This window comes from Mustelus asterias, unplaced genomic scaffold (genome assembly GCF_964213995.1).
Source record: "Mustelus asterias unplaced genomic scaffold, sMusAst1.hap1.1 HAP1_SCAFFOLD_3348, whole genome shotgun sequence".
NCBI classification, from domain to species: Eukaryota; Metazoa; Chordata; class Chondrichthyes; order Carcharhiniformes; family Triakidae; genus Mustelus; species Mustelus asterias.
The window spans coordinates 1-15632 of NW_027593293.1; the positions used below are offsets into that span (position 1 = coordinate 1).

Sequence of the window (15632 nt, forward strand, 5' to 3'; positions counted from 1 at the left end):
GGCTGAGTTCCCCCCACCCCCCTCCCCCCCCCCCCACCCCACACCCTTCCCCTCCCCCCCCCCCACCCCACACTTCCCCCTCCACCCCCCCCCCACCCCACACTTCCCCCTCCACCCCCCCCCACCCCACACTTCCCCCTCCACCCCCCCCCACCCCACACTTCCCCTCCACCCCCCCCACCCACACTTCCCCCTCCACCCCCCCCCACCCCACACTTCCCCCTCCACCCCCCCACCCCCACACTTCCCCCTCCACCCCCCCCACCCCACACTTCCCCCTCCACCCCCCCCCACCCCACACTTCCCCCTCCACCCCCCCCACCCCACACTTCCCCCTCCACCCCCCCCACCCCACACTTCCCCCTCCACCCCCCCACCCCACACTTCCCCCTCCACCCCCCCACCCCACACTTCCCCCTCCACCCCACACTTCCCCCTCCCACCCCCCACCCCACACTTCCCCCTCCACCCCCCCCCCCCACACTTCCCCCTCCACCCCCCCCACACTTCCCCCTCCACCCCCCACCACACTTCCCCCTCCACCCCCCCCCCACACTTCCCCCTCCACCCCCCCCCCACACTTCCCCCTCCACCCCCCCCCCACACTTCCCCCTCCACCCCCCCCCACACTTCCCCCTCCACCCCCCCCCCACACTTCCCCCTCCACCCCCCCCCCACACTTCCCCCTCCACCCCCCCCCCACACTTCCCCCTCCACCCCCCCCACACTTCCCCCTCCACCCCCCCCACACTTCCCCCTCCACCCCCCCCCACACTTCCCCCTCCACCCCCCCCCACACTTCTCCCTCCACCCCCCCCACACTTCCCCCCCCCACAACTCCCCCTCCACCCCCCCCTTCACACCCCCCCCCCCCTTCACACTCCCCCCCCCCCCCCCTTCACACTCCCCCCCCCCCCCCCCCTTCACACTCCCCCCCCCCCCCTTCACACTCCCCCCCCCCCCCCCCCCTTCACACTCCCCCCCCCCCCTTCACACTCCCCCCCCCCCCCCCCCCCCTTCACACTCCCCCCCCCCCCCCTCACACTCCCCCCCCCCCCCCCCCTTCACACTCCCCTCCCCCCCCTTCACACTTCCCCCTCTGGCACCCAGACCCTCCAGCGTCTTTGAAAGGAATCATTTTATTCGACACCAAACTATCAAACAAAACATGAAGAAATTCTCGATGATAGATGAGGCAGCGTTCCGATGTTACCCTCGCCATCATCCTGGTTGTGAATATGTGGCTCCGTGAAAGCTCCAGTGACCAGGACGTGGTGACGATCAGGAAGTGCTCGGTGTGTCTGCCTCACAGTTCTCGTCTCCCCAGAGCTGCACGGCTCCCTGAGTGGCAGTGAGTAAGCAGGGTTCTGTGGGATGGTAGCTCAGTGACTGCACCACACCCTTCCCAACAGACAGAGTGACAGCGAGGGACCCCTGCAACCAACAAAGTACAACATGAAGAGCAAAACATCTAATCCACACGTCCCAAACAGCTTTACAAACACCAAATGTATCGCCTCATACTGTCAGAACCTGCTGGACAACCTGCACAGTAAGATCCCACAAAACAGCCACCTGATCATGACAGGGTCATCTGTTAGTTGAGAAATAACCTTTGGCTGGGACATGAGGTTAACTTCTCCTACTGCTCTCTGAAATCGTGATATCATATCTTAAACCCAGCTGAGAGAATCACAAGACAGCATCTCTGACTGCAGCAGTCCCTCGGCAAGGCCCTGGATTACCTTCCCAAACCTCGGAATTTAAATCCACCTCTGTGACTTGGAGATGAAAGAGCTGCCGGTATCATTCAGAATCTCCGGTGCTGATTCCCGAGTGCACGGTGTCTCATTCAACCCAATCCACTCACTGAATAGTTACATCACAGAAAGAGGCCATTTGTCTGGGTGTGTCTGTGCTGGCCCCTTTCAGAGCAGTTCACCCCTGACCCTGCATATTCTTCCTTTCCAGATAACAGCCTCATTCCCGACTGCCTTGATTGAAACTGCCTCCACCACACTCTCAGACAGTACATTCCAGATCCTAACCACTCGCTGTGTGAATCTGTCCCCACCACACTCTCAGACAGTACATTCCAGATCCTAACCACTCGCTGTGTGAATCTGTCTCCACCACACTCTCAGACAGTACATTCCAGATCCTAACCACTCGCTGTGTGAATCTGTCCCCACCACACTCTCAGACAGTACATTCCAGATCCTAACCACTCGCTGTGTGAATGTCTCCACCACACTCTCAGACAGTACATTCCAGATCCTAACCACTCGCTGTGTGAATGTCTCCACCACACTCTCAGACAGTACATTCCAGATCCTAACCACTCGCTGTGTGAATGTCTCCACCACACTCTCAGACAGTACATTCCAGATCCTAACCATTCGCTGTGTGAATCTGTCTCCACCACACTCTCAGACAGTACATTCCAGATCCTAACCACTCGCTGTGTGAAAAGGTTTCTCCTACTGTCACCATTACTTTAAATGTGTCATCTGTTTTTGAGCCTTCCACCAATGGGAACTGTTTCTCCTGATCCTGTCCAGATCCCCCATGATTTTGAATATTTCAATTAAATCCCTGCCCAATGGGGTCGCCTCAGGGTTTGGCACCAGAGGAATCTGGGTAATGACGTGTGGTGTTTCTGCTTACCTTGACCAGATCCCAGAAATAGACGCATCCATCCTCTGAACCGCTCACCACGTGTGTGTCGCACTCGTTGAAGCAACAATCCAGTTTGTATTCTGTGTTCTTGTGTCCCATATAACTGAAACAGAGTGAAGTTCGGATTCAGAGTCTGGCCAATGGGATTCAGTTCAGTCATCTGTCTTGTTGCTAGGGAACCACTCCAGGCCAATCACTGGGGAACAGAGAATAACTCCTGGCCAATCACTGGGGAAGGGGAATTTCTCCAGGCCAATCACTGGGAAGGGGACTCCCAGCCAATCACAAGCTGAATATGGGTGAGTGAAGGCTCCGGGTGCACAGTGTGGGATCTGGACGGTGGCAAGGTCTCCACTCACCGGCTAACTGGGTGTCGAGGAATCCCATCAGTTCAGGAATGGCACAGGAACCAGACTCGGAACTGTTCACCCAACGCATGACAGAAACAATTTTACAAAAGCCCTCACCTGATGCCCACTGACTATTGCAAGGTCTGCAAGACGTAACAGGCTACAAGATGAAGGTATGTAAGATCGCCGGCTCCAACGCACCCCTCCCTGATGAGTTCAATGCACTCTATGTTCGTTTTGAGCAAGAGGTCAGCGAGAGCATGTCCTCCACCCTGGAAGTCCTGGATGAACCTGTATCTGGGGTCACCATTGCAGAAGTCAGAGCAGCTTTCTTGAAGGTCAACCCAAGGAAAGAGACTGGCCTGGGTGGGGTACCCGGACGAGAACTCATCCTGCACGGATCAGCTGGCGGGGGTATTCACAAACATCTTCAACATCTCTTTACAACAATCTGAGGTCCCTATCTGCTTCAAAAAGATGACCATCATCCCAGTACCGAAGAAAAGCCAGGCAGCGTGCCTTAATGACAATCATCCAGTGGCTCTGACATCCATCATTATGAAGTGCTTCAAAAGGTTAGTCATGGCACAAATCAATTCCAGCCGTCCAGATTGCCTACAGTTAGCCAATCGCTGCAACAGGTCCACAGCAGATGCCATCTCCCTGGCCCTGCACTCAACCCTGGAACACCTAGATAACAAGGACACCTATGTCAGGCTCCTATTTATCGACTGCAGCTCAGCCTTCAACGCCATTATTCCCACGAAATTCATCTCCAAACTCCGTGGCCTGAGTCTCAGTTCCTCCCTCTGCGACTGGATCCTGAACTTCCTAACTCTCAGACCACAATCGGTAAGGATAGGCAACAACAACACCTCCACGATCATCCTCAACACCGGTGTCCCACAAGGCTGTGTTCTCAGCCCCTACTATACTCCTTGTACACCCATGACTGTGCGGCCAAATTCCCCTCCAATTCGATTTTCAAGTTTGCTGACAACACCACCGTAGTGGGTCGGATCTCAAACAATGATGAGACAGAGTACAGGAAAGAGATAGAGAATCTGGTGAACTGGTGCAGCAACAATAATCTCTCCCTCAATGTCAACAAAACGAAGGAGATTGTCATCGACTTCAGGAAGCGTAAAGGAGAACATGCCCCTGTCTACATCAATGGGGATGAAGTAGAAAGGGTCAAGAGCTTCAGGTTTTTAGGTGTCCAGATCACCAACAACCTGTCCTGGTCTCCCCATGCTGACACTATGGTTAAGAAAGCCCGTCAACACCTCTACTTTCTCAGAAAACTAAGCAAATTTGGCTTGTCCGCTACGACTCTTACCAACTTTTACGGATGCACCATAGAAAGCATTCTTTCTGGTTGTATCACAGCTTGGTATGTCTCCTGCTCTGCCCAAGACCACAAGAAACTACAAAAGGTCATGAATGATGCCCCGTCCATCACTCCCATCCATTGACTCTGACTACACTTCCCGCTGCCTCAAAAGCAGCCAGCATAATCAAGGACCCCACACACCCTTTCCTTCTCCCCTATGTGCTCTATGTACGGTATGCTTTGTCTGTATAGCACGCAAGAAACAATACTTTTCACTGTATGTTAATATATGTGACAATAATAAATCAAATCAAATCACAAAAACCTGATCAGCTGAGATTTTGAAGGTCTTTTCATCATTGATCTTGAAAGAGATTGTCCTGTTTTTAAATGCGATCAGTATATAGTTTGGAGCGCAGTGTTGTCTCCACACTGTCAGATCCCTGGGGTGAGAAGGGAGCTGAGGGAGCAGCGAGTAGGGGTGGCACAGTGGGTTAGCACGACTGCCTCACAGCGCCAGGGACCTGGTTCAATTCCCGGCTTGGGTCACTGTCTGTGTGGAGTCTGCACGTTCTCCCCGTGTCTACGTGGGTTTCCTCCCACAGTCCCAAAGAAGTGCTGGTTAGGTACATTGGCCGTGCTAAATTCTCCCTCAGTGTACCCGAACAGGTGCTGGAGTGTGGCGACTAGGGGATTTTCACAGTAACTTCATCGCAGTGTTAATATAAGCCTACTTGTGACAATAATAAATAAACTTTTATATCTGCTCTCAAACGGTGAGGGGAAGCCGGGGAAATTCTCACTGGTCACTTCCTGTGGGGAGAACTCACAATTCCCCTTAGTCCTGGCCAGCTCAAATAAAGGAGGTATCACTGACCGGAGAGTGCCCAGCATCGATTAGCTTCTCCCAGTGCACTGCCCCTGTGAACAGTTCAGAGTCTGCTCAGTACTGAGTGACCTGAGCAATCTGTGTGAGAAGCAGGGCAGCTGGACCTGAGCCCCGGAGAGAACCAGTGAGAAAGACCAGGTTTTGGAGGGGGTTATGATTGGTTCTCCTGTCTTAGGACATGACGGATCCAGGATTTAGAGTCACAGAAAGAGGCCCTTCGGCCCAACCTGTCCATGCTGACCAAGTTTCCTAAACTGAACTAATCCCATTTGCCTGCGTTTGGCCCATATCCCTCTAAACCTTTCCCATCCATGTCCAAATGTCTTTTAAATGTTGTAATTGTACCAACCTCTGGCTCATTCCATATACGCACCACCCTCTGTGTGGAAAAGGTTGCCTCTCCGGTCCCTTTTAAATCTTTCCTCTCTCACCTTATGCCCTCTAGTTTTAGACTCCCCTGGGAAAAATACTTTGGATATTCACCTCATCTATGTCCCTCATGATTTTATAAATGCCTATAAGGTCACCCCTCATCCTCCTATGCTCCAGGGAAAAACAGTTCGAGCCTATCCAGCCTCTCCTTATAATTCAAACCTTCCTGGCCCGGTAACATCCTTGTAAATCTTTTTTCCACCCTTTCCAGTTTAACTTCCTGTAGCAGGGAGACCAGAATCGTACGCAGTACTCCAAATGTGGCCGCACCAATATCTTGTACGGTTACATTTCACTTACTCTCCAAGGAGCTCCCCCGTCTCCTTATCTAACAGACGCAGTGTGGAATCCAGGCTGGAGCTGAGTGAACACTGGCTGTCCCTGCTAAAACACACACTCGATATCGGACCTGCAAGAGAGAACAGCAGAGTGTCTGTAATAAACGCACACACTTGACTGACTGTCACACTAGGAGCGACACACAGCCGAGATTGACACTATCTCATTCTGAGATACGCACTGACTCTGTCTCACTGAGAGAGAGACGCACTTCGTGTGAGCTGATCTGAGTCCATTGTGTCAATAATTAAAATAAGCTTTCCTGTTCAGCACTTACTTCCAACAAAATCTACAAACAGCTGTCCCATGCGTAGATCATATCTCCGAATCCGTCCATCGACCGACCTAAAACAACAGGAAACTTATGATGCAAAGCAGATCGGCCAGTTATAGAGACTCACTAAAGCTCAGCCATCCACTGCTGTTTACAGGGGCTTATCTCTATCTACCGGTGGGTCCGTCATGTCGTTCTTGTTGCCCCTTCTGTTCACTTACCCTGACAGAATTTCATGGTCTGAAACTTTCACACTGGAGACCCCATCCTTCGCTTCCTTTAGGATTTGAATGGGTTCCGAAGTCCGTGAGCGACAGTCCCAGCACCGGATCGAGGTGTCGATGGAACCTGCAATCAGATTCCCTGCTCAGTTAAGGTCTGCAATGTTAACACAGCATCAAACTGCGAACCAATGGGGCAGGAGAAGCTGCAGCTAACTCAGTGAGGACTGAAATCAGCCAAAGGGATCAGAATGAACATAACGACAGGCTGAAGGAGCAGAGGGGCTGATTCCCCTTCCGATTTCTCACACCAGGAGGGTTCATCCGGGAGGTCAGCCACTCAGACACCAAGAAAACAGAACCAACATCAGCCTCACTAACTGCACAGTGTGGGGGGAGGAGGTGGGGCAGTTAACATTGCTCTACCTGTCTGCTGACCCGTGCCCATTGACCCACTGACCTTTCCCACCAAACCCTCTCTCTCACCCACCGTATTAAATCCCAGGTGAAACAAGCTCTGATTTAAGAACTGATTGAGAGCCAGCCAGTTAGTGTTTCCTGTGTATTGAGAGCAGATCCCACAGGGAGCCCCTGTGTATTGAGAGCGGATCCCACAGGGAGCCCCTGTGTATTGAGAGCGGATCCCACAGGGAGCCCCTGTGTATTGAGAGTGGATCCCACAGGGAGCCCCTGTGTATTGAGAGCGGATCCCACAGGGAGCCCCACACTCACCTGAAACGATGACAGTTGACTCCTCGTTGAATTGAACACAGTTCACTTTCTGTAAAAAGAGAGAGACTATGAGTGGTGTTTGAAGGCGAGAGAGAGAGCAACCAGCAAGAGGAGAGTTCGAGAAGTGACTAAAGATGGCAGTTTTGAGGAGGATTTTAAAGGTGAACTGTATAAAGTGGGGGGAGGGGCAGAGACACTGATTAAATCTCCACAGCAACAGGAGAGAGCAGTCAGTGAGTTCACACAATCACAGGCGGCACGGTAGCACAGTGGTTAGCACGGCTGCTTCACAGCTCCAGGGACCTGGGTTCGATTCCCGGCTTGGGTCACTGTCTGTGTGGAGTTTGTACATTCTCCCCGTGTCTGCGTGGGTTTCCTCCGGGTGCTCCGGTTTCCTCCCACAGTCCAAAGATGTGCGGGTTAGGTTGATTGGCCGTGCTAAAAATTGCCCCTTAGTGTCCTGAGATGCGTAGGTTAGAGGGATTAGTGGGTAAATATGTAGGGATATGGGGGTAGGGCCTGGGTGGGATTGTGGTCGGTGCAGACTCGATGGGCCGAATGGCCTCTTTCTGTACTGTAGGGTTTCTATGAATTTGTTATGGTGCATCGTGTCAGCACTGGCTCTCCAGACCAGCATCATGACTCCACTCTCCTGCCTTTTCCCAAGACCCCTTCACATTGTTTCTATCTGTCTCATGCCCTCTTGAATGTCTCAGATTCACTGATAACATCCCTGCCTCTCCTTCCCTCCCCAGTTTATTCCAGTTACGGTAGGTAACATTGTAGATTACTTTTTAAAATAATTTCATAAGATGTGGGCCTTGTTGGCTTGGCCAGCATTCATTGCCCAGTCCTAATTGCCCTTTGTGAAGGTTGTAGTCAGAGTTTTACAGCACAAAAAGAGGCCCTTTGGCCCATCCTGTCTGTGCCAGCCATCACACACCTATCTATTCTAATCCCATTTACCCACACTTGGTCCGTAGCCTTGTACACTGCGGTGTTTCAAGTACTCATCGAAATGTTTCTTAAATGCTGTGAAGGTTCCTGCATCTCCCACCCTTTCCGGCAGTGAGTTCCAGATTCCCACCACCCTCTGGGTGAAAAAGTTTCTCCTCAAATTCCCTCTAAATCTCCTGCCCCTTCCCTTAAATCTGTGCCCCCTGGTTATTGGTTCCTCTACTGGGGGGGGGAAAGCTTCTTCCTAGCTACCTGTGCACATTGTCCCTTTATGGGCAACACAGCAGAAGTGGGTTACCTGGTTTGAGGGACCAACTGGACCAAGAGTGGATAATCACCCCAGAGGTTGGAGTCCTCTCTTGGGCAGAAAACATATAGGGACTGGGACAGCCAGTGGGCTGTTAGGGAGGAAGTTCCAGGATTCTGAGCCAGCGATAGTGAAGGATGTAGTTCCCCGGTGCTCCATTCATTAACTAAACAGCTTCCTTACCCCTCCGTGACCACGGAACTTCCGGACCAGCTTTCCGGTTGCCACATCCCATAGGACGACAGTTTTATCAGCTCCACATGAGCAGACCTGACTGTTATCACAGGAGCTGTGAGAAAGAAGATGTCAGAGTGAGAGTGAATCAGAGTCAATCTGGAGCAGGAAGATGTGTAAAAAGGCTCAGGCCGACGCCAGTTCCCACGCTCCACCGCATGAAGTGCAGTGGAGAACATGCGCCTGTCTACATCAACTGGGACGAAGTAGAAATCGTCGAGAGCTTCAAGTTTCTAGGTGTCCAGATCACCAACAACATGTCCTGGTCCCCCCATGCCGACACTATAGTTAAGAAAGCCCACCAACGCCTCTACTTTCTCAGAAGACTAAGAAAATTTGGCATGTCAGCTACGACTCTCACCAACTTTTACAGATGCACCATAGAAAGCATTCTTTCTGGTTGTATCACAGCTTGGTATGGCTCCTGCTCTGCCCAAAGCCGCAAGACACTACAAAAGGTTGCAAATGTAGCCCAATCCATCACGCAAACCAGCCTCCCATCCATTGACTCTGTCTACACTTCCCGCTGCCTCGGCAAAGCAGCCAGCATAATTAAGGACCCCACGCACCCCGGACATTCTCTCTTCCACCTTCTTCTGTCGGGAAAAAGATACAAAAGTCTGAGGTCACATACCAACCGACTCAAGAACAGCTTCTTCCCTGCTGCTGTCAGACTTTTGAACGGACTTGTCTTGCATTAAGTTGATCTTTCTCTACACCCTAGCTATGACTGTAACACTACATTCTGCACTCTCTCCTTTCCTTCTCTATGAATGGTATGCTTTGTCTGTAAAGCGCGCAAGAAACAATACTTTTCACTGTATACTAATATATGTGACAATAATAAATCAAATCAAATCAGGCTACAGGTCAGGGGCTGAGGGGCAGCTGACCCTGAGGGCAAAGGTCATAACCTGGGCGGAGGGGGTCACATCAAAGCAACACACGTGTAAATCGGGTTTGGAGAGATGGGGAAAGTAAATCACAAAACTGGTGAGGAGGCCATTCAGCCCATCACAGCTCTCTCAGTTCCTTGTTGTAAAAGTTGTACCTGTGGAGATTTTCCTGGGTAGACTAAGTGCTCAAAAGCCAGATGCTGGAAAGCAGCCGGCACCTCAGAGAGCGCAGAAAATATTGTGATTGGGATTGAACTAAAAACAGTGCTGGAAAAATCTCAGCAGGTCTGGTAGTGTCTGTGGAGAGAGAAACAGAGTTAATGCTGTGAGTCCGTATGACCCTGCTTCAGAACTCAATAAGAATCACACAGACTCAAAACATTAACTCTGTTTCTCTCTCCACAGACGCTGCCAGACCTGCTGAGATTTTTCCAGAACTTTCAATTTTTATTTCAGATTTCCAGCGCCCGCAGTGTTATGTTTATTTTAGCAGTGGTCCACAGTGTATGACAGATGATCATCCATTTCCTGCGCCAACACCTCTTACCCAGCAGCATCCAGAACCTCATATCCATGGCCATAGTAGGTCTTCAGGAGAGTTCCTCGATGTGGATTCCACAGCTTCAGGGATTTGTCACTACCACACGTCAGACAATAATTCCCATCCACTGGAGACAGAACAGAAAACATCACAGCTACAAGTTACACTGTTTAAAACAGCGCCAACCAAACACACTGTCCCTGAACAAGATATCGGGATAATAAACACACATCTTAACCATCAACATCACTTCCTCTGGCAGTGTCACTGGCTGCATCAGCAGAAAGAGGGCGTTTGGGGAAAGGAAGTAACTTATGGGAAGCAGAATATATTGGGATGGAGTTACGTCTGGAGAAGGAATATATACAGGGGTATTTCAGGGGAGACATTTAAATAGGGAGGAGTTTAGATAGGTGGGATATATATGGGGAGATATATATGAGAAGGGGTATATACAGGGTGGGGCATATATGAGAGAAGAGTATATAAGGGGTGGGGTATACACAGGGAGGGGTGTGTATCGGGTGTTTGAAGGGTGTATTTTGAGGTATACAGGGAGGGGTGTATATGGAGTGTTTAAGGGGTGTATTTAGGTGTTTTGAGGTATTTAAGGGTTATATAAGGGAGGGGTATTTTTGAGTTATTGAAAGGGTTAATAACACAAGTTTAAGAATCACATTAGCTGCAGGCTGCTAAACTCAGTCACACGGGAAAACGGTGAGGAAACCACAGGTCTCGGTTAAAGCAGAACCATAGCAGCGTCAAGGACCATAAAGCTCTGAGTTACACCAAACACAGTAAGAGTTTTAACAACACCAGGTTAAAGTCCAACAGGTTTATTTGGTAGCAAATACCATAAGCTTTCGGAGCGCTGCTCCTTCGTCAGATGGAGTGGAAATGTGCTCTCAAAACAGGGCACAGAGACACAAAATCAAGTTACAGAATACTGATTAGAATGCGAATCCCTACAGCCAGCCAGGTCTTAAAGATACAGACAATGTGGGTGGAGGGAGCATTAAGCACAGGTTAAAGAGATGTGTATTGTCTCCAGACAGGACAGCTAGTGAGATTCTGCAAGTCCAGGAGGCAAGCTGTGGGGGTTACTGATAATGTGACATAAATCCAACATCCCTGTTAAGGCCGTCCTCATGTGTGCGGAACTTGGCTATCAGTTTCTGCTCAGCGACTCTGCGCTGTCGTGTATCATGAAGGCCGCCTTGGAGAACGCTTACCTGAAGATCCGAGGCTGAATGCCCGTGACTGCTGAAGTGCTCCCCCACAGGAAGAGAACAGTCTTGCCTGGTGATTGTCGAGCGGTGTTCATTCATCCGTTGTCGTAGCGTCTGCATGGTCTCCCCAATGTACCATGCCTCGGGACATCCTTTCCTGCAGCGTATCAGGTAGACAACGTTGGCCGAGTTGCAAGAGTAGGTACCGTGTACCTGGTAGATGGTGTTCTCACGTGAGATGATGGCATCCGTGTCGATGATCCGGCACGTCTTGCAGAGGTTGCTGTGGCAGGGTTGTGTGGTGTCGTGGTCACTGTTCTCCTGAAGGCTGGGTAGTTTGCTGCGGACAATGATCTGTTTGAGGTTGCGCGGTTGTTTGAAGGCAAGAAGTGGGGGTGTGGGGATGGCCTTGGCGAGATGTTCGTCTTCATCAATGACATGTTGAAGGCTCCGGAGGAGATGCCGTAACTTCTCCGCTCCGGGGAAGTACTGGACGACGAAGGGTACTCTGTCCACCGTGTCTCGTGTTTGTCTTCTGAGGAGGTCGGTGCGGTTTTTCGCTGTGGCGCGTCGGAACTGTTGATCGATGAGTCGAGTGCCATATCCTGTTCTTATGAATCACGTTGTCTACCTGATACGCTGCAGGAAAGGATGTCCTGAGGCATGGTACATTGGGGAAACCATGCAGACGCTACGACAACGGATGAATGAACACCGCTCGACAATCACCAGGCAAGACTGTTCTCTTCCTGTGGGGGAGCACTTCAGCAGTCACGGGCATTCAGCCTCGGATCTTCAGGTAAGCGTTCTCCAAGGCGGCCTTCACGACACATGACAGCGCAGAGTCGCTGAGCAGAAACTGATAGCCAAGTTCCACACACACGAGGACAGCCTAAACAGGGATGTTGGATTTATGTCACATTATCAGTAACCCCCACAGCTTACCTCCTGGACTTGCAGGCTGTCCTGTCTGGAGACAATACACATCTCTTTAACCTGTGCTTAATGCTCCCTCCACCCACATTGTCTGTATCTTTAAGACCTGGCTGGCTGTAGGGATTCGCATTCTAATCAGTATTCTGTAACTTGATTTTGTGTCTCTGTGCCCTGTTTGAGAGCAGATTTCCACTCCATCTGACGAAGGAGCAGCGCTCCGAAAGCTTATGGTATTTGCTACCAAATAAACCTGTTGGACTTTAACCTGGTGTTGTTAAAACTCTTACTGTGTTCACCCCAGTCCAACGCCGGCATCTCCACATCATGACTTACACCAAACACACAGGACCTCCAGTGGATTATGCTGAGCTGGAGCTGATCACTGTCTGTTCTAACAAGGTAAGAAGTTTAACAACACCAGGTTAAAGTCCAACAGGTTTATTTGGTAGCAAAAGCCACACAAGCTTTCGGAGCTGCAAGCCCCTTCTTCAGGTGAGTGGGAATTCTGTTCACAAACAGAGCATATAAAGACACAGACTTAATTTACATGAATAATGGTTGGAATGCGAATACTTACAACTAATCAAGTCTTTAAGAAACAAAACAATGTGAGTGGAGAGAGCATCAAGACAGGCTAAAAAGATGTGTATTGTCTCCAGACAAGACAGCCAGTGAAACTCTGTGGGGGTTACAAATAGTGTGCCATGAACCCAATATCCCGGTTGAGGCCGTCCTCGGGAAACCCCTCACTAACGAGGATGGCCTCAACCGGGATATTGGGTTCATGGCACACTATTTGTAACCCCCACAGAGTTTCACTGGCTGTCTTGTCTGGAGACAATACACATCTTTTTAGCCTGTCTTGATGCTCTCTCCACTCACATTGTTTTGTTTCTTAAAGACTTGATTAGTTGTAAGTATTCGCATTCCAACCATTATTCATGTAAATTAAGTCTGTGTCTTTATATGCTCTGTTTGTGAACAGAATTCCCACTCACCTGAAGAAGGGGCTTGCAGCTCCGAAAGCTTGTGTGGCTTTTGCTACCAAATAAACCTGTTGGACTTTAACCTGGTGTTGTTAAACTTCTTACTGTGTTTACCCCAGTCCAACGCCGGCATCTCCACATCATGTTCTAACAAGGGACAGTGGAGTTGATGAACAACTGATTAGAAAGATAACTTCATAATAGTACAGAAATTACACAGAAAGAAAGCTTGGTGACATAATAATGAGGTAGATGTGTACAAGTTGTAATTGGACAACTGTACCTTTATATTATACATTATTTAATCCCAATTGTTAATAGTGAGTGGGTATAGTCAGCATGGTTTTGTGGCAGGTAGGTCGTGCCTTACTAACCTTATTGAGTTTTTTGAGAAAGTGACCAAGGAGGTGGATGGGGGCAAGGCAGTGGACGTGGTATATATGGATTTTAGTAAGGCGTTTGATAAGGTTCACCATGGTAGGCTTCTGCAGAAAATGCAGATGTATGGGATTGGGGGTGATCTAGGAAATTGGATCAGGAATTGGCTAGCGGATAGGAAACAGAGGGTGGTGGTTGATAGTAAATATTCATCATGGAGTGCGGTTACAAGTGGTGTACCTCAGGGATCTGTTTTGGGGCCACTGCTGTTTGTAATATTTATTAATGATCTGGATGAGGGTATAGTTGGGTGGATTAGCAAATTTGCTGATGACACCAAAGTCGGTGGTGTGGTAGACAGTGAGGAAGGGTGTCGTAGTTTGCAGGAAGACTTAGACAGGTTGCAAAGTTGGGCCGAGAGGTGGCGGATGGAGTTTAATGCGGAGAAGTGTGAGGTAATTCACTTTGGTAGGAATAACAGATGTGTTGAGTATAGGGCTAACGGGAGGACTTTGAATAGTGTGGAGGAGCAGAGGGATCTAGGTGTATGTGTGCATAGATCCCTGAAAGTTGGGAATCAAGTAGATAAGGTTGTTAAGAAGGCATATGGTGTCTTGGCGTTTATTGGTAGGGGGATTGAATTTAGGAGTCGTAGCGTTATGTTGCAACTGTACACAACTCTGGTGCGGCCGCACTTGGAGTACTGTGTGCAGTTCTGGTCCCCACATTACAGGAAGGATGTGGAGGCTTTGGAGAGGGTGCAGAGGAGGTTTACCAGGATGTTGCCTGGTATGGAGGGGAGATCCTATGAGGAGAGGCTGAGGGATTTGGGATTGTTTTCGCTGGAAAGGCGGCGGCTAAGAGGGGATCTTATTGAAACATATAAGATGATTAGAGGTTTAGATAGGGTGGATAGTGATAGCCTTTTTCCTCTGATGGAGAAATCCAGCACGAGGGGGCATGGCTTTAAATTGAGGGGGGGTAGTTATAGAACCGATGTCAGGGGTAGGTTCTTTACCCAGAGGGTGGTGAGGGATTGGAATGCCCTGCCAGCATCAGTAGTAAATGCGCCTAGTTTGGGGGCGTTTAAGAGATCCGTAGATAGGTTCATGGACGAAAAGAAATTGGTTTAGGTTGGAGGGTCACAGTTTTTTTTTTAAACTGGTCGGTGCAACATCGTGGGCCGAAGGGCCTGTTCTGCGCTGTAATGTTCTATGTTCTATGTTCTATAGATAACTGGTTTCAAATGTACATTTTGATTGGTACAGGCTTATTCCTTATTTAAATTGTTGAAGAATTCTTGGAACTGGATCCTAAATATAAATGTTTCTAATTCCTGGAATCAGGCGGTCCCTGCCGATCCGAGAGTAATGGGGGGAGCCCGGAATACAGTCTGTAACGAAGGAGTCTGTAATGGACGGGTTTGTAATGAAGGAGTCTGTAAGGAAGAGGTTTGTAATGGAGGTGTTTGTAATGTATGGGTTTGTAATGGCGGGTTTGTAATGATGGAGTCTGTGAGGAAGAGGTTTGTAATGGAGAGGTTTGTAATGTATGGGTTTGTAATGTATGGGTTTGTAATGAAGGAGTCTGTGAGGAAGAGGTTTGTAATGGAGAGGTTTGTAATGTATGGGTTTGTAATGGCGGGGTTTGTAATGAAGGTTCAGTCTGGACTCCAGAGTGAGGCACACTATAGCCGAGCAGCTGTCCCGGGGGGGATTCCCGGGGGGTTAGTGAGGGGTTTCCCGGTGTTTAAGGGGACGGGATCGGGGGGCCGGGTTTACCGTTGAAGCGCACCGCCCGCACAGCGCCCTGGCCGCTCGCGAAACTCCGGATCTGGTGGCTCGGGAACCGCGGAGCCTGAGGCCTGGGAACCGGAAACGCCATCATTGACTGACGGACAGGCTTCCGGTTCGGATAAA

General features: G+C 50.0%; 1 protein-coding gene across 1 annotated transcript; it reads right to left on the minus strand.

Annotated features, from left to right (window-relative positions):
• Nucleotides 1-1120: 1120 nt before the first annotated feature.
• On the minus strand, nt 1121-15621 carry wdr83 (WD repeat domain containing 83). The gene is made up of 9 exons (XM_078208221.1): nt 15495-15621; nt 10191-10311; nt 8697-8802; nt 7250-7298; nt 6518-6644; nt 6300-6367; nt 5984-6092; nt 2668-2782; nt 1121-1434 (listed from the first exon to the last, which is right to left on the minus strand). Exons 1-9 carry the CDS (start codon nt 15598-15600, stop codon nt 1282-1284), a joined length of 954 nt encoding a protein of 317 aa, XP_078064347.1. The 5' UTR covers nt 15601-15621; the 3' UTR covers nt 1121-1281.
• Nucleotides 15622-15632: the final 11 nt, after the last annotated feature.

Excerpts from the sequence above, each read along its gene's own strand:
- wdr83 (XM_078208221.1), bottom strand. The coding sequence starts at position 15,600 with ATGATGGCGTTTCCGGTTCCCAGGCCTCAGGCTCCGCGGTTCCCGAGC. Across the intron at positions 8,803-10,190 it reads GAGGTTCTGGATGCTGCTGG|CTCCTGTGATAACAGTCAGG; the intron begins GTAAGAGGTGTT and ends TCTTTCTCACAG. Across the intron at positions 7,299-8,696 it reads AGTTCCGTGGTCACGGAGGG|AAAGTGAACTGTGTTCAATT; the intron begins GTAAGGAAGCTG and ends CTCTTTTTACAG.